At 42.0% G+C, this 19,830-nt stretch overlaps 1 protein-coding gene across 1 annotated transcript in view; it reads left to right on the plus strand.

Moving 5' to 3' along the window:
- The window catches only part of robo1 (roundabout, axon guidance receptor, homolog 1), a 258,413-nt gene that overhangs the window by 72,942 nt on the left and 165,641 nt on the right, over window positions 1-19,830 (plus strand). The window contains exon 3 of the mRNA XM_079513570.1: window positions 6,938-7,027. Coding sequence (XP_079369696.1) covers window positions 6,938-7,027 — 90 coding nt within the window. The remainder of the gene's footprint in view (window positions 1-6,937; window positions 7,028-19,830) is intronic.

Genomic DNA, 19,830 nt, shown 5'->3' on the forward strand with positions numbered 1-19,830 from the left:
ATTGGAAAATCCTATGGATCCTATGATTTATCTTTCCAGGCCGTGAAGAGGAGATGAATGTCAGTAATTGTCTAGGAAGCCGTTAAACACACAACACACCAGTCAGCACTTGAACAAAAAAAACATACTGCAATCAATCATCTTCCTCTCTTTTTCTCTTTACACGCACATATAGTATGCAAGCATTCATACGCACACATACACATATACACAAAAAATACAACTACTGTATTGCCCCCGGACAAACACTATTTTTAGATCATATCATTTACAAAGTTTTGTGTCACATTTGTCAAAATATATAGACATGGCAAGACAGCCATCAACACACTCTCATTATTACAGATGCATTCTGTGTTCATACTGGCTGTGGTGTGGGGCTCTCTCTAATCCTCTCTATCTCGCTCAATTAGTAACTGCAACAGCAGAGAGGGGTGTCTCTGAGAGATTAAAGGTGGAGTTTAGTTCCCTTTTCTCTCTACAGGAAGCCGACACACTCCCCTTTTCAGTCTCCCGTGTGGCCGTTGTGTCTGGTGCCCTCTCTCTGCTTGCTTCACCTGGAGTTCCAGAGCCCCCCATTGAGTTATTATTTTTCAGTCCGAACAATCTTTATTCATGCATTCTCTCTCTCTATTTTTTAATACTGGGGTATAAAACGTGGCATAAATAGTCCCGTAGGTTTGAATGCTTTAAGACTGAGCTCAGCTGGGAAGTGTTTTATTCCTTGCAGATTTTGCTGAATCTGGGACACTCTAGTACCTGAATATAAATTTTACGACTATACTTCAAACATTACATTAAATTTGAACTTGGCCGATACACGTTGAGAACAATTTAATGCCCGTTGAGAACGATGCCTGTTGAGAACGCATGGTTATGCTATACCCAATTTGTATCCGTTGTGTCTGTGTCACTTTTATGCCTATATACTGTATGGAGAGATTTGTGTAATTCATTGAAAGATTGCTAAGGCAAAACTAGAAAATGGTCTCTGGAAACAGTGTGGCTCTAATTTGGATCTCAGGCTTGGCTCCAATGTAGATCTTGGACTTCATGTGACCAGACTATCAGTCAACTATAGCCTGCAGTGGTTCCAAAACTAGCTTGAGACCCAAATGATAAATTTGATGTCTCTCCAGGACCCAACTAGTGGAAATAGCTGATCTATAAGTTATTGGTTCTTTTTAATGGAATTGCAATTGCTTTTATTCTTTATTTATTCATGATTATTTTATTTTACTTTATATTTTTGAAAATGTTGAAAATCTCTTGGAAAAAAAATATTAATTAATAAGAATAAGAATAATAAGGGGAAGAAAAATGTATATTTACTCGCGACCCATATACAAATTATGCAAGCCTAAAATGTATCCCAACCTACTGTCCCCCCACCGCCCCCCCCTTTTTTCCCTCACTGTATATGTTTCTTTTCCCTTTTTACCTCCATTATGATGAATTCCTGTTCTGTTCTTTGTCTATATAGAAGTGTCTATTTGTACGTCTCTAAATGTTTTGATGAATTGAACATGGTGGACCCTATTGTAAACAAGTGTAATGCTTAATTGGGTCGTCCACTCACAGTTAACAGCCTTTGTATTGAGTTTGTGCTTGAAATGTACTGTAATTCTGCAAACTGTTAATAAATATTTCAATCAATCAATCAATCTGTTTGGGAAACACTGATCTAATGCCATAGTCGTACACATTTTAGCAAGGTTTCAGCATAATCATAGCCAAGTTTATATTTCACAAAGATAGAACATTGTGTGAAAGATACTTCTGTGGCCTACTGTCAGCGTGGTGCTAATCAATCAAATTTTGTGAGCTCTGGACAGACACGCACAAAAACCCTCTCATATGGCTCTCCTCTTTCAGAGCAGCTATACTGTAAAATGACATGCAGGGCAACTGAGAATCATCAAATCAATGGCATGAAATATTTTATTGTCTTCACTTTTTATAATTGGTTGCTGTAATGTTTTGGAGTTTATATTGCCTCATAATGAATCATAAGCCTGATGACAAATTGAAATGAAACACTCCTTAATTCAATATCTGTGTAGATAGTATTTCACAAAGCAGGATCAAGTTAGATATCAACTCATAAAGTGTTATGTTAATGACTGCAACTCATAATTTGCAGTCATTAACATACATTACCACATTATTATTCAAAAACCTAATATTCTCACTATACAAACTACTGTATGCTAACAACCCAAGTAGGCCCGTCCTACTGTACATTATGCATACATCACAAAATGATATTGTTAATATAACACTAACAAGCAATGGCAAACATTTTGCTGTATATTTATGTTTATGATGAATATAGTTGCAATATGTGCAACTATTTGTTTTTGACTGTCTTGGGGAGATTCCTGAATTAAATTGAACTAGAAAAAGTGCCCTTCTGAGCACAGGTCTCCACCAGGAGGATAGGAGTGTGTGTGTGATGTTTGGCAAAATGTTTAGGAGCAATATAAAAGTGTGTGTGTGTGTGTGATGCGGCTTGGCTTGTTGTAGCGCCACCATGAGGCTGATTTGAAAACTGTCAAGTGGCATTTCTTCCAAAGCCTAGTGGGAATATGCATGCACAGTTTCACCACAATCGGACGCTGCGTTGAGTAGTTGTGGCGATTTGTACAAAACGGGTACAAAGCGGGCTACTCCTGAAAAGTTTAGAAGCCATTCGTAGCCAATGAGGGTGGATTATGAGAAATCAAACAAACCCGTCTTGATCACATGACTATGGAAAGCATGTGTACCGATTTGCGTGAAATTTGGATAAAATCTGAAGGAGTAATGTTAGAAAATGTGTTTTACATATGTCGGCCTCCTGGCGCTATAAAAAGCAGATGTGAAAAATTCCAGGCAAAGGTTTTTCCTTGGCCTCTAGGGAGTTGGCATACAAAGTTATCCACAGATCCGTGCAGTTAGAGGTAAAAACACTTTTCGGCCAGTTATAGCGCCACCATGAGGCTGAGTTGAAAATGTTCATGTGGGATTTCTTCCTCGGCCTAGTGGGAATGTGCGTGCACAATTTCACGGAAATCACACAATGTGTTCATGATTTGCAGCATTTTGTTTGAAACTGAGCTCTCCTGCGAACTTTGGAAGCCAATCTTAGCCAATCAGGATGGAGTCTGAGAAATCTGAAAGACCCGTTTCGTTGAATGGCTCTAGAGAGACTGTGTACCAATGTGCGTGATGTTTGGACAAAATCTGTAGGTGTACTGTCCAAAAACTTGTTTTGCACAAAGCGGCCTCCTGGTGGCGCTATAACAGGCCGTTCTGGAAATTCTGGGGCAGAGGTTCATCGTTGGCATCCAGGGAGTGTGTGTGCAAAATTTTGCATCGACCGGGTTAACGGTGCCGGAGATTAGCTGTTCACAGACGGACGGACGGACGGACGGACGGACGGACGGACGGACGGACGGACGGACGGACGGACGGACGGACGGACGGACACACGGACGGACGGACGGAGTGCAAAACATACTCTCTCCCCATGCCTTCGGCCTGGTGGAGACAACCTGGTGGAGACAATAAAACACTGGCTCACAATTCAGTGGTCTGAAAGCACATTGATAAATAATAACATAAATAAACATATTTAAAACTTTGCTTGATTCAAACTTCATGCGTAAAACAAAAACAGTATTTACACACACAGATAAACACACAGATAAAATAAAATGAACAAGCTAGATTCCTGGTTCAAGGTGTGTGTGTGTGTGTGTGTGTGTGTGTGTGTGTGTGTGTGTGTGTGTGTGTGTGTGTGTGTGTGTGTGTGTGTGTGTGTGTGTGTGTGTGTGTGTGTGTGTGTGTGTGTGTGTGTGTGTGTGTGTGTGTGTGTGTGTGTGTGCGCGCGTATATACACACACGTTTCATTCTCTGTTCAATCTCGGTGTAAAATGATGAAGATGGTTTTAGAGCTTTAATTTTCTTGAGCAGTAATGACATAGTGTCAAATACAAATCAAAGAAATTGCTTATTTTTTGCCTTGTAACTGGCAGTGGCTTTGGCAGTTAATTTCCAATGCTCTGTCACCAGTAATGAAACTAATAGTGTTGAAATCAGACAAACAAATCAAAGAAGAAATTACTTTATTTTTCTCTCTCAATTGGCAGTGTCTTCAGCCATTAATTTCCAGTAGTCTGTCACCCTGCAAAAAGCAAACAGTTGTTGAAGAAGTAATTTAATTTAATCAATGGAAATGCTTGAAATACAACCTTTCCAAGTAGCCTAGTGTGTGGAAAGAAACTCATCCTATCCCAGCTAGGCAGGCAATCAGTCTGCCCTGTTAACAAGCCCCGGCCAGTCTTCCACACTCATCATTTTCAACCCATCCATCACCATCCCTGACTGCTGGGCCCAGAGCGCTGCTGCCAATACATGACAAGATAACAATGACACAGCAACCAGCCTCTCCAGCACCTTCATTCACATCTAGTAAGAGCTCCTTGTGTTTGTCAAACTAAACAACTGAGTTTATTGTCCTGTCAGCTTGCATGTGGGCTCATGTGCTGATGAGGTGTGTTGCAGACAAACACTCTCGAAGCCAAGTCTGGTTACAGCAGAACTTGTGATTTGGAAGGTCCTTGATCGTTGTGGGTGCGCTATGTAAAAACATCATAATGAGAGCCCACAGAGGAGTGTGACCCAGAGAACAGGATGTGCTCTTTTGGTGTTAAGCTGAGGGGAGGATGGCAAGTGGGCCACGACTTACTAGGGCCCAGGGGGGGGAACTATGTGGCAAGCCGGCCTTTATATTTGCTGGTGAGCAGTCACTTATCTTCACATGTGCCCAAGTAATTAGTCAACGGGGGAGGTGGCAGGGTGCAGAGTCAAGGCTAGAAGGGAGGTAATGTGCCCACTTTGGGGTCCTTTCTTGTCCTGGTGGCCCTGGGGCAGCTGGGCACCACCACCTGGTAATGAGCTTTGAAGTGGTCTCTAATTGGACCACTGGCTTTGGACCACCCAGTGAATCAGACAGAGGATGACTATAAAAGACAGACACAGGGTTCATCTTGTGTGAAATGTCAACAAACATTTTGTGATATTTGTAGAGATTCGCAATGATTGTTGTTTGTGCGGCACTATAGATGTAATGGCAAATATACAAATTGTTACTTTGGATCATACTAATATTTTTAGGATAGAATTTTTTTTGTAATTAGTGGTCATGTTAACATTTTGTCCAACCCTTGGAAGAAAATATCATAATAATATGTTTCAGTTATGAGCGATAATGATATACCAGTAATACTACTGGCAGTGAATATGAAAGCTTAATTACAAATGTATTATTATTATTTACTTTGCTTGAAATTGCTGAAGATACACAGCTATAATTCTACAACTGGTGTCAGCAAGTGCAACAGACTGTGCATGATGTCTGTATTTTCACCTCTGTCCAACGTGCTCTCATTTCATGCATGATGTGTACACTAGTATCTGCACTCTCCATCAAATGTCTGTCTGTCAGTGCCTCGCCTTTCTATGTGTGTTTCAAAAGCTCCACTCTCCACTCGCCTGTAGTGTTGTCAATCAGAGACTGCTGTTTGGATATAAACAGTGTGCCAGAGTAATGCCACATAATAAGCTTGGCCCTGCACGATGCTCTCTAGCTGTCACACTAATAATTACTACACTACAGGACACAAGTCGTGGAAAGTGTGTGTGGGAGAGAAGTGTCACTCCACTTGAAGTGCATTTTTTATGTTTACTATTAACCATGTGTCCGAAGCTGTTATTACTGTGGTTGAAAATGTCTGCCTGGATTGTTACTGTCAGCGCTCTATAGGTGGGGGGACGGTTGAAATGACATGTTACCCTCCTCTTCACACTCTAGTTGATCTAAAGTACTCTCCAGTGAACTATTCCGTCTGCCTCGTCCGCTATTCATCCCGAATGATGTCAGATCTCATTTAGATAACAGATACTTCCGGCCCATTGCAACTCGGTCAGCTGGAGGCTTTAGACCATCTTTTGATTTAGGCTCTCCTTACCGCCCACCCCCACCCCCACCCTGTCCAAATTAACCCCCCTGTCACCAACCCACAAAGAGAATGGCCTAGTCTGATTTATCCAATGCACAGCCCTCATAAGGGCACAGTTGGCCTCCCATCTCCCCCATTAGCCATACGCCCCAGCACTCTTGGCTTCCCACCCCCCACTGTCCCGCCCCCACTCTGCCCGTCACACTCTCAACCTGTCACTCCAATGACGACATAGGCACAATGCAGGATCCCAATCCCAAAAGGCACAAATTAGCAATTAATGGTGTATTATTATTTTTGCATATAAATGCTGGAAGCGTGTGCTTGTGTGCGTGCGTGCACATGTGTGCATGCTCGCGTGCCTGTCAGCATGTTCAAAACATGGGGTTGTCAATCAGAGTGCCCAGGCCCTCCCCCCACCCCTTCTCCAGTCCTTCCCATATGCTCCCACAGGGGTGCAACCACTTATGGCTATTGACAGGACCAGGGTACCCCTATTCTCCCCTCATACATTCACACTCACACTCACAGTGTAACCATCTTAGCACACAGCAACAAAAAGGGATTCTCTCCTGCTGAGGCCAGAATTAGACAATCCCTTTTTTATTTCTCACCTAATTGCACACATGGATCTGTGCTCAGCAACCGATTGACATACTTCTCTGTGACCATTGTCTAGGATACTTTGAGAGTCAGACTGGATTACACACTGCTGGAGAGGAGAGTTGTGGATGCTTCGGGTATTGTGATGTGGGAGTTTGGTTTCTGCGGCCTGGAAAAAAGGCCACGAGGTCGGAGTCTGGTGCTACTCAGTGTGTTCCTTCTCTGCCTGTGCCAGGGGGGGAGAGGTCTTGAGTTTGCGACCATGGGTGGGCAAGGTGGGGAAAGTGTGCCTGAGGTCTCAGTCCCTGCTGTGGTGTTATTGTTGACAGAGATGGGAGCAGCCCAGGAGGGGGCCAGCGAAGGGGCAACACCAGCTCCTACCAGTGAACATGAGGATGACAACTCTTTGGGCTACACAGGTACTGTTGCTACTTTACGTTCTTCATCAAATCTCATGCCTGTCATCGTGCATCGTGCATCATGCATCGTACAGACATGCCCTGGATGATGCTAGACCAACCCGAAATTATAATTTGTAATTAAGTCATACATATCCATCTGTTTTGTTTTTATATACACAAGATACAATCAGATAAGACTTTTATTTAATCTATTATTCATCCTCCACAACCATAAATTATGTCATGTTTTGAATGTCTAAGCCTCTAAGGGGAAGCTGTGATATCAAACTTTACTCTCGGGTTTAGTTTTGTATCAAACATCTTGAAGTCACATACAAACAAATGACAAAATACATGCTTGGGAATCCAAATTATGTTGACAATTGTCATGAGTTAATCCTAATATAGTATACTGTACATACAACTGTTGTTATTAGTACACTACTGGGAAAACTGTACTTTAAGTTCAATCATATATGCTCACCATGTTACAGTTTATGGGATTCAAAGCCAGATTATTACCTTGATTTGTCCCTGATGAATATACAGTATGCACCAGAGATGTACTGGTCTGGTCTGCACAAAATAGTTACTATAAATAGGGCAAGGTAATGTCGTCATAAACATTGCCTTTTAATGTTCAGAGGCGTATGACTGAAATCTGCCTTAATGGATCAAACACAATTTAATCATGTTAGGATTTGTATAAAAGGAATCTGGATAAATCTGAATTGTGATCCTGTAATTGTTTCAGCTGGTTTATGACAGAAATCAGAAAAGATCAACACCAATAGTGACTGTATTTCGTTTGATGTAGCCTATTTAGTTTAAGGTGTGAATTATGGGGGATTAAAAAGAGTAATATTGCACTGCAGATTGCACTGTTACAAGTGTTTAAGATGACTCGGCTCTGTAGGGAAAGAAGAATAGCAAATGGGACCCTCACCTGTCTAACGCACGCACGCACGCACGCACGCACGCACGCACGCACGCACGCACGCACGCACGCACGCACGCACGCACGCACGCACGCACGCACGCACGCACGCACGCGCACACACACACACACACACACACACACACACACACACACACACACACACACACACACAGGAAGTGAATGTGGAGTAGATTACTGTAGTGTGGAGCAGCAGATGAGGCATGTGTTTGGTTATGTTTCAGCTTTTCTCCCTAGGGTGAGGGGGAAAAGTGTGCTCAGTGTGTTACTGTTGTCCACGTGAGCAGGCCTCTCCTTCCCTGTGTGATTTACTGGACCTCACACAGCCTCGCTCTGCTCTCGGAAAGGTTTCTGCAGATATACAGGAAGTCCACATTAACTGCTAGAACCATTATGAGGTTCATCACTGTGTGTGGTAGCTGGACAATTCTAGCGGAGATTTGCATGACACAAGATGATTTATTACCTCTGAGCGTAGATAATATGAGATTGCTATATTTACCCTATTAACTTTTGTACCATATGCCATATCAGCTAGATACTGTATGCCATACCAAGCTTCTACAATTCACATTGCACATGTCTCAGACGTAATATGTTTTGAAAGTTTCAAGCTTTCTTCCATACTGGCAAACTTTGTATCAGGAGCAAGAAAGGAACTGTGTAATATTGAGGATTCACTTGCAAAAAAGATAAATCTGCTCTGTGGACAGTTCCAGGAGTTCACCTCTAATCTGGCCAATTTAATCCCATCTGTGCATGAAAATGAAGGACATCGATCTGGCCCAGTTAGAATGGAAATGAAGATAATGTGCCCAGTGCCCTACTACCTCAGTCTACTGCTGATATAACAAAGTGGGTGGCTGCCAAAGACTCCATTTGCAGAGAGTGTGACAGGTTGGAGGGAATGTGAGGCTAATCTTGACAGATGCCAATTTTAGCTCAGGTGAAGATCACCTTCAAACGCTCTACAGTGTAGAGCGTTTGAAGGCTTTAGTGTAGAGTCTACTGCACTAAAGAATCCTTCAGGTACCTGGCTGGTTTTATTTTTGGCTCTTTGCCCAGCTTGTAATTTTAGTGTCCTTCATAGAGAGGTATAAGTTAATTGATTAAGGGGTAACTGTCACCACGTGACTCCAACATGGCATTGACCAATAGAAAGGTGAGTCAGTCTAAAGCTATTTCTGACTCCTGTCTCAGCAGTCCCTCTCTATCAAGCACAATTTAATTGTACAGTGATACACAAAGGCATTTCAACGTGATTTACAAAGGCTTGAAATGGCATGAAAGCAAAATAGAACTTTGCAAATATTCAATGTTAGAATAGAAAAGTGTCCTGACCAGGGACATCGCTGACTAATTCGTTACCCTACGCATATGTTTGTGCTGAACTACTTGGTGGAGATCTGCACTCCGAGGAGCGCACTTTTCAAATTCATTCATTCATTCATTCATTCAAATATTTGTCCCCCAGGTTTTACTTGTTACCATCCACTTCCATGAAGTACATTGTCTCAGCCAATTAGAATGATATCTCTAATGGTATCTCTACCCTAGGTGGTCTGTTAATCCTCTCTACCATTGTATATAGGGTAGTAATTTCAGTAGGCTAGTAATATCAGTGATGATCTGTACAAGATACCTAATGTGTGATACCTGGCATATTTTGAGATTTCACATAAAACGTATAAATAGCTAGGCCCATACGGTCATGCCACAGTAGAGTAATATCTATGAAGATAATTCACCATACTGTGAATTTTAGTAGGAACCACAACTGAAGTTCAAAACACATTGAAATTGCTTTGGAGTAGTTTGTCAAGAAATGTACTTTTGACTTCCATCCATATCTAAATTATACCCAAAGGTCTGGCTGGCACTGACACATGATTTCCATTATAAATTTGCCTGACCTGTATGAAGATTGTGAAGTGGAAAAGTACAAGTCTCATACTTATCCCCTGTTTGACAGGCAGACTCACACAAAGGGTCCTATCTTCTGGATATGAAAAGCTGAGAGCTTTTTGAGAGGACATCAGCACTCATATTCCCCCCTTGCCACCGACAGCTCCTCTTGCATCTGTCACAGTTCACAAAGGACAGCAACTTTGTAGCCCCGCTCTTATTTAAAGAACTGAAGGTTTCCACACTTCACTGTTGATTGGCTATAGAGTGGAATGTTCCAGACAGCCATAATATTTTATCTGCTCCCAAGGCGAATGCCCCTGAACGTCTAGAACAGACAATTCCCTTTACTGACGGATTTACTGATGGGTGAGATGGATGAGAACAAAGTGTAGTCTCCGGCGAAGGCTATGGGTGGCTTCTGATGTTATAATGGCTGAATAGCCATACTGTAGATTGCGTAGATTGATGAGAGATTAGTGTCATCCTCTAATCGTCTAATGGTGAGTATCAGTTGAGGCTGATGATGTCTGTGGGTTTGTTGGGATTCATGGGCCTTAGTGGGTGTAGACAGTGTGTCGGTTTCCCTATAATTGATGCGGAGGTGGAATGGCTTGTGTCTGGGTGCATGGCATTGACAGCTTTACCATGAGCGAGATGGAGAGCTCAATTCTCCATCCATCCGGTGCTTTCATTACAAGGCTCTTACGCTGGCCTTGAGTCCCCACCCTGAAAACCAATTTCCTTGCTAGCGCTGCGTCTCCACATACATTACCCCGCATACAGTACACCCCCAGTGAGTCATGTCCTCACGACACTCGCTTATGTTCATCAGTGTTTGTGCTCCAGTATTCATGATGATGCAGGAAGCAGAGCGATAGCTCTACATGTCCTGCCAGCTGCGCTCTTCCACATTAGGCCCAGTCCAGAGCCCAGCCACAAAGCTGTCTCCAGAGCAAAGCAAGGGCCTTATATTGGCCAAGCCAGCAGCACGAGTGATTCCACTTGAGATATAATTAGTTATGACGCTGCATCAACGTCCTGCTCACAGCTGTCCCTGTACTGCAAGGCCACTATAAGACTATGAGTCTGAGAGTGATCCTGTCCCCCATGCAATCTCTTTTCATCTATCTGATCATCCCTACAGTATACATCTGAGGAAATAGGCTATTAGCACTTCCTCTCAGGATTGTAAAGTACTGTGGTCAAGAGGGGTTTGTGAAAGGATTTGAGATGGGAATTTATAGGAGCACATTGAAGTTGAAGGTGCCATGAGGTTGTAATTACATTAGAATATTCATGTCCACGTAACGTTTATGTTGTTTTTGAGAGTCTTGATGCGGTTAGTGGATATAGGGTGTTGCTATGAAATAATAAACAGTTGTTCCTACTATCAAACAGCTTTCACTTTCTAAATGAAAGGGTATTATCTCAGAAGATTGCAATGTTCTTGTCTCTGATTCTCCATCTATCTATAAAAGCACCAAGTCTCTGTACGTGTGTGTATGTACGTACGTCTGTAATCCACGTAACTCGAGAACTGTTCGCCCCACAGACTTCAACACGTTCCACACGTCTCCAACTCTTCTCCCATCTGGCTCCAAAAGCACTTCCCATAGCAATCAGAACTGCAGACTCACTCCGAATCTTCCGCCGTAGTCTGAAAACCCACCTCTTCAGACTCCATCAGTCCATCTTAGCCCATAGCACTTGCCATATCGCACCTACAGGCGTATGCATAGGCTCAACCTATGTAACTTAAATATCCTTTAAAGTAGACATAGCACGCCAGCCTCCCTGATCTGAGCACACATGGGGGTTTGTAGGGTCCAATCAGACATTCAATATATGGGGGTGCCATACCTTTGGTTGCTTTGAAGAGTATAGCATTAGAGTTTTGTACTGTGCGGGCGGCGACCGGGAGCCAATGGAGGGACGGAGAAGGGGAGACATTTTGGCTGGTTGAAGAGCAGGCGAGCCGCGGCATTTTGGATCAATTGGAGAGGCTTAAGTGCACATGCCGGTAGGCCAGTAAGGAGGGAGTTACAATAGTCAAGACTGATGTCTGGATAAGGAGCTGGGGTGACTCCTGGGTGAGGAAGGGTCTGACTTGTCGGATGTTAGAGTGTAAACCTACTGTGACCGCTGTAATGCGGATTTACCGTTGGGCTAGGGTGGGTTGCAGTCCGGGGGCCCCTGACTGGGGCCCTTTTTTATGATGAAATTGTTAAGTATTGCAATCCAATTTAAGTGTGATTTGTGTTTAGTTATTGTATACCGGTATTTAGTTGTATTATATAAAACATTGAGAGATTCTGCTCTGCTGTCTGTACTGTTGACAGTGCCTGTTGTGTTGTAGGGTAGCTGTGGAAAGCCTGATCTGGTCTAAAGCCCGCCTACTGTCTGTGTCTGGTATTTTGCACGCACGCACGCACGCACGCACGCACGCACGCACGCACGCACGCACGCACGCACCACTTCCGTATCCGCCCTGAAACACCTATAGTGGCTGCGTTCATTCAGCACCATGGACAGTGACTAGTCTGTCTGTCTGTCAAAATTACACCAAAATGAATGAAAATACCCCCAAATAAATTCAAGCTTCACCGCATGGCCGAGGGGGCCCTGACATTTTGTCTAGCCCAGGGGCGCCACCATAGTGAGCCTAAAAATGGCGGTAACTGATTAGATTACCGATATTGCACAATGGAAATATGGGTGAAAAGACAACACTTGCTGATTTTGATCAGGATCGGTTACAATCCTTTTAGAAAGTGTTAAGTGTTAAACCTAGAGGTGTACACAGATAAGCTGCTTCAGCACCATCTGCCTCTGGTCGATTTGCACACAGAGGGACTTGCTAACAGACAGACAGACAGACAGACAGACAGACAGACAGACAGACAGACAGACAGACAGACAGACAGACAGACAGACAGACAGACATAGAATAGTTTGTTTATTCTCAAATAATAATGGTATGAAGTAATCTGTTATAATACTAGAAAAAGAGACAATCTCATTGTCATTGCCATTGTATTTGTATGTGATGACATTGGCACAGTAATGATGAGAAAGGCTAAGATATATGATTCTGAACGTTACATGCTTTGTGTTAATTATGTGTGTACAGTGCCAGACTGGGAACACCAATCAGAGAAGGAATGAAAATGACAGTGGCCCCCATCTCTGTCCAAATTTACATAAAAAATATTAAAGTAGTTTGAGCATGCAGCCAAAGTGTGACAAGCAGTTTATTAGTCAGACTATGAAAATAATACAAACTAGACAATATCAAGCAATTGCAAGTGTGGTTTCCCTGTGGCAAGTCATGCGTTGTAGTCGAGGAAGCTGCGGAGTATAAAATAAAATATAGTTTTTATAATCAATTACTCTAGAATTGTTTTATTAACTGTTCCAGGCCTATTTAAGTTTAGAACTTGCAATACATTGCAAGTGATGTCTTTTTATGTATCTATTCTGTACTTTAGCAGTGTCTGGCTACATTAGCCCAGCTTATGAGCCCAAAAACGTTTTCTTTTCATTCGTCACCCGTTTTTTACAGCACTCTCTGCCCTTCACCATAATCAGCCCATAATAACTGTCAGGCATGACTGACGGCTTCATGGCCAGTATAATCATTACTATTTTTTTTTTATTAGTGTAGATACGTCTCCACATAGTCATTTGGCACTTCAAGTTCAACAAGGGCTAATACTAGGCCTACAGCTTTTGGTGATCCAAAGGAGCATGGCTGGGCCTCAGCAGGGCCCAGCATCTTTGTGTGAGAGGGGTGAATATCTCTGGATTGGGGGGGGGGGAAGAGGGGGGGGGGACACTGTAAATCTTAAATCTGAGCAGCACCTGCTCTTTGGACTCTGGCACGTGGTGTGAGGTCAGCAACACCAGATAACCCATCGATCATATTTATTACATTCATCGCAGGGCCCCGTTTGTAGAGAGAGAGAGAGAGATGGGGAATGCTTTTAGTATGGGCAGTGTCTTTGCATTTTCTTTCTCTACAGAGGGTTCACAGAGAGAGATCCATCACTGATCACTGCTCGCAGGCCCTCTGAAAACCACAAATACTGTGGAATGATACTACTGTAAGTACCAGTCTGGAAACGTTCTAGGAGGAATCACTTTTAGAAGCAAGAAAAAACGGGAAGAAAAAGCAATAAAGTAATTTTCAGTCCTGTCGCAGTTTAGGTTAACAATTGAGGTTTGTTTAGATGAATTAAGAGCAACTGGGAATAAAGGCTGTAAAAAGTGATTAGGTCTTTAAATTAAGCTATTCTATAGCTGTAGTCTAAAAAAGATCATTTATTTTAAAATTATGGGAGCAATTTTGCATAATTTACAAAAGCGCATATCATAATAATTGAATAATAGAAGTTTAAATTAGTGACTAAGGATATTTATGAAAATGTTCACTAAGGTTAGGTACCAAGTGTAAAGTTTTGTCAAATACCCATAGACTTTAATGGAAATAAAATAGCATTAAAGCAGGAGGGGAAATAGCAACGACACCTTCTAGGTCAGTAATGATAATTGAAGCGTTTTCATTTACTTCCATGCTCGCTTCATTTCCAACGACGGAACATGGACTGGGTTCATTGTAACACCTACCCAGTGGCCAAGTACGGTATTTCCACTTACTGTACAAGCAATTTGACTTGCTGCATTGGTCTCAGACATCTTTTTCCTGAATCAGTACTCATGTTTTTATTACATTTTTCTGAATTTGTAATAATAATGAAGTATTGAAGTAGGCTACATATTGTCAGTCTGCTGCTTTTCTACTCTCCATTCACAGCTCTGCTGGCCATTACCAAAGCAGTCACACTTTTCTACACTCCAATCAGAGTTCTTTAAACATGGCTTCTCCATTCATTAGATCTCTGCTGCACTTGCTGCTGCTTTAACCTGTCTTAAACAGCTTATGAACGTTACATCCACCCCCCCCCCCCCCCCACACACACACACACACACACACACACACACACACACGCCCGCAAAAATAATGGCGTTTTTTCGGGCCGAGTCGGGTGTCTTAGCACGATTCTAACTCTGTTAAAAGCATGACAGCCACTACTAAGAAGTCACTACTGACCTCAGCCCGTTCCGTCGCAGTTGATTTTTCACCTATTTAAGCTGCGGTCGGTTCTCTCTCTCTCTCTCTCTCTCTCTCGCTGTCCAACAGGCTGTCGGTGCGCACCGTGCGCTTCGAGCGTGGCGGCGGCGGCCGGGGGGGGGGGATATTTGTGGGGGTGCAGTGCGACGGTTCATTTTAATCTGCTGGAGCAGCTGCTCCGTTTGCTCAATGGCTCAGGCGCGCCTGACATACATACATACATACATACATGACCACAAACAAAACAGAGGAAATAAAGCGAGAGACAATACAAAACAAAAAAGCAACAAACTAAAACAAAACAGAACAGAACAGACAACAACAGAACAAACCCTCACATATATCCACCCACCCTCACCCTGCCATGCACAGGGGGAAGTCAAATCTAATCAAATATAATAAATGTTATTTCTGAGATCTGCAGGAGGCTTGCTGCTACACATAGATTTTTCACATACTACATGACCTCCTTCATGTATGCTTGCATTCTACAAAAAATACAAGACAGACATTTTAGGTCTGCAGCTGTGTTATATAAACTTGGCATTGGGTTCCATTCTTTTGTCTCTCTGAGTTAGCCTAGCATGCCGCTTGTTTGTTAATTTTGTTTTACTTACAATGGCAAAAAACTCTCATACATACGCTCAAACATACCTCTCACTCCCACATCCCCCCAACAGATACTCATATACAAAAAAACATACCAACAAAAACACAACAAAAACACTAGATTAAGACAGTGTTCCCGGATTTGTCTTAGCATGCTGCTTAAACTAAATTTAGGGAACATGAGAGCAGAGCCATTAATACCAAGTTTAACTATTCCATTTGTTGCAATAAATGGATACTTTGACGTGACTATTTCTGACTGAATCTATTTACAAACTGGCAAAATAAATATATAATATATTAATCAGAGATACAATAATCAAAGTTATTGCGAACGCAGTGATTGCGAACGCAGTGATTGCGAACGCAGTGAGCATTTACTATGAGACCCAGCAGATCATGTCTGTGTGTCTGTGTGTCTGTGTGTGTGTGTGTGTCACGCTGTAACACCACCCGCCCACCACCAGAGGGCGCAGCTGTATCACACACAAAAACACACACACACACATGCACGCACACACACACACACACACACACACAACTTAACTTTAAAAAAAACTTAACTTAAAAAAAACTTAACTTAAAAAAAAAAACATAAAAAGAAAAAACGTTAAAAAAAACTTAACTTAAAAAAAAAAGTTAAAAAGAAAAAACTTTAAAAAAAACAAAAAAAAAGTTAAAAAGAAAACTTTCAAAAAAACTTAACTTAAAAAAAACTTAACTTCAAAAAAATCTTAAACAAAAAAAATTGAACTTAAAAAAAACCTTAAAGTACGTAATTTATTCTAATTGTTGTTATTGCAATTTACGAGCTGCGTTCGCTTCCCGCGTTCGCGCGTCTTACTTGTTGTACATGATTTCACTTGACTTCCATTCACGATCATGTATTGCAGCTTGCTATGATTGGCTGGATCGAGTTTCATTATAGCATTGTCATAGTGATGAAGATAAAGGCACCCCTTAACCCCCCTTAGTTACCCTGAGCCTGCTCTCAGCCATTAAAGCTCTCCTGCCACTAAACCAATTAAGCCAATTAAGCATGAAGCACACACAATGGCACTTGTTTCTGCCACTGCATTTCTACGAGGGAAGGAAAGCTGTGCATGTCATTCAACAAGCTATGTTATGACAATGGGAAGGGAAGAGTCCATGGGAGAGTCAACAGAGACATGTTTGTTTCAATTACTGGTAATTGTGCTCAAATCCTGTCTGCCTGTTCTGTTGATGCAGCCATGCATGGCACTTCACAAATTAGATACTGTACTGCTAACCTCCTGCATATGAACTTCCAATGTTGAACATTTTCCTTCTGTGCTCTTTTATCTATATTACCATAATAAGCCCATGTCTGTAGCCTACATTACAAACAAAAATAATAATCTCACAGGAACACTGGTTTGTACAGAAGAAACGAAATGGCCTTAACATTTTCTAAGACTATTGAGGTGGAAAACATCCATGCTAATTTACGATATGTAAAAAATAAATTGTGGTAGAAGCACAGTTACTTCCAGAAAGTTCCATATAGCATCAGCCGGCCATGTTGAGACTGACGCCAAACAGATGCTAATGTGAGGCCCATTAACAGACACAGGCAAAGGGGGATTCAGTGTGCGCAAGCAGGCGGAAAAGCAACAGCCTGTTTATCGCCCCGTCCTGCATTGTGCTCAAAACCTCGTTGCGGCATCCTGTGAGGCTCACTCTCTTTCTCCTTCTCCTCTGTGCCTGCATTCTCTCCTCTGTTTTCTCGTATGCGGCGTCACGCATGGGGGTACCTCGTGAACAGAAACAGATTTGTTTAGTTTGCCGTCATTCTCTTTCAGTAGAGTCCCTGTCTTTTCCATGTCTAAAAGCTGAACAGAGAAGCGGAGTAAAATGTCCTCACTATTCTGCTTGTATTTTTTCTTCTCTCAATCTGTTTTGTACCTTTCCTTTTTGTTTAATCCCTCCCCTCCCTCCCTCCCTCCCTCGATCCCTCCCCTCCCTACTGCCAGTAGGCTCTCTCTTTCTTACATTCTTGGTGTTTTAAACTTAACTGTCTTATTTTTAAGGTTGGCTTGTGACATTTTGCTGTTATTTAAGATGCAGGATTCTTGGGCTCTTGGTCAAGAGACCAGTACTATTGTCAGTGGTGGAAAAAATGTAGGCAAGCTGGCTTGACACTCGCCAAGGTTTCTTGGCTCAAACATGCTAGAGACATGATAGTGGATAGCACTGTATTTGACTCCACTCCCTGCCAGCATATGTGCCTAATGCCTATGTGTATTAATTTGTGTATAGTCTAAATATGTTAAACATTCAAAATGTACTTCTTTGCCCCATGAAGAAATTAGATTAGGACACAGCACAGCTCAATAGTACAATATGACAAATAAAATAATGTCATATAACCAACACACAATGCAGCGATAAAATACTAATATTATGTAGAAAACACAGCCACTTGCTAGACTCTAGAGCTATTGGCTGGGTTTCCCAACGCAATTTTGGGTCGTTCGTACCTTGCACAGGTGTGCAGCGCATGCGCACATGCCCAGAAGGCCGCACATAGAAGGTAACCCGTTTCCCGAAAGCCTTAGTTGGTTACGCAAAAGTATGCATGGTGCAGCCAATTTGGCATTACGTGCGACCTAATTGGCTTTGGGAAACAACACATGCGTATACATTCTCAGAGCACAGCCTGCACGAATTAATTTAGAAGCAAACCCGTTTCCCAAAGGCCTTTGTAGCCTACGCACACTTGTCTTACGCAGCCGTTTGAAAGAGCGACATACAGTATGTGTGGTGTGAGTGGTGACTTTTTTCATCTCATTTAAATATAAAAACACTGAAATTAAATGAATATTTTTATCTCGGCATCATTTAGAGAACTTTAGCTAACTTGACATATTTGTTATGTCTTTTAAGGTTATCGGATCGCTTGTGACAGTTTAGGAAACTTTGGCTCATATAAGTCTATGCGTCGGCTTCATTTTGTGCTGCTGTTCCAGCATGTGCCCAAATGAACAGATCTCTAAGCTATCGACAGCCATGGTGCAGTGTGTTGATGGCCTGTATGTCTATTTTTTGGATAGGCGCGTCACATTACGTGCAACATGAACCACATCGACTGTTTGTTTAATTTCACAGTTATATTAAACGAGATGAAGAAACTCACCACTCTCTCCCTCTCCCTCCCTCTCTCTCTCTATCTCTCTCTCTCGTTACGCATTGGAACCCGACGTGTGTGTACATAATGTAATGTCACACATGATCCGATCATCTTAATAAATATTTAAAATATGCCAATTTTAGCTAAAGTTTGATAGATGATGGTGAAATAAACATGTTTGTTTAATTCCGAAGTTTTTGAGGGGCGCTAGCCCCTCCTATGTCCAGCTTTGAGGATTTGTGTAAACACAAACATTGTCCTAACACAAACAATTCATTATCAATGAATGCCTGTGATAATGAATGGCCAAGCTTCGAGTGTTTGTGCAAACACAAACATTGAATGCCATTGACAATGAATGGCCAGCTTTGAGTGTTTGTGTAAACACAAACGTTGTTTAACACAAACATTGAAGTTCTGATTGGCCGGAATGAGATGATGGGAGATGTGAAATTGTGATTAGTCGGAATGAGACGATGTATGATGACGTATGATGATCACTTCAGGTGTGATTTTTATATTTAAACTTACTGTAAGATTAAAGTCCCCAATGTTGTGCTCGTCATGTTACGCACAGCACAGCCAGACAGACTGAGAATTGCTAATAGCCTACTGTAGGTGCCATAGATAGCCTACTGTCAGATGTCCATGCACGCAAGCAGTCCAAATAGCCTATTCATTCATGAATTAAATATACTAGCCCTTACCCGTTGTGAAATACTTGCCTTGTGGCCGCGGGGGGTACTGCACCCTGGTGCGTTTTCGCATTTTTAATTCACTAATAAATTCATTATTAATCAATAATTTGTTAAATTGGAAAAAGGGCTTCGTTAAGACCTCCATATTATTATGGTCAATGCCTGTGTGAAAAGTGGGAGTGATTGGTGCAGGCAGTGAGGAGCTACGGCAGTGTTTCTGACACACAGACATTTAGACATTGTCAGAATTATAGTATGATGATGATGATGATGATGATTATAGTATGATGATTATAGTATGATGATGATGATTGTCTCATGTCGGCAATAAATGTAGGCATATATGAAAATACCCTGTTTATGCAA

This window comes from Electrona antarctica (assembly GCF_951216825.1).
Source record: "Electrona antarctica genome assembly, chromosome: 11".
NCBI lineage: Eukaryota > Metazoa > Chordata > Actinopteri > Myctophiformes > Myctophidae > Electrona > Electrona antarctica.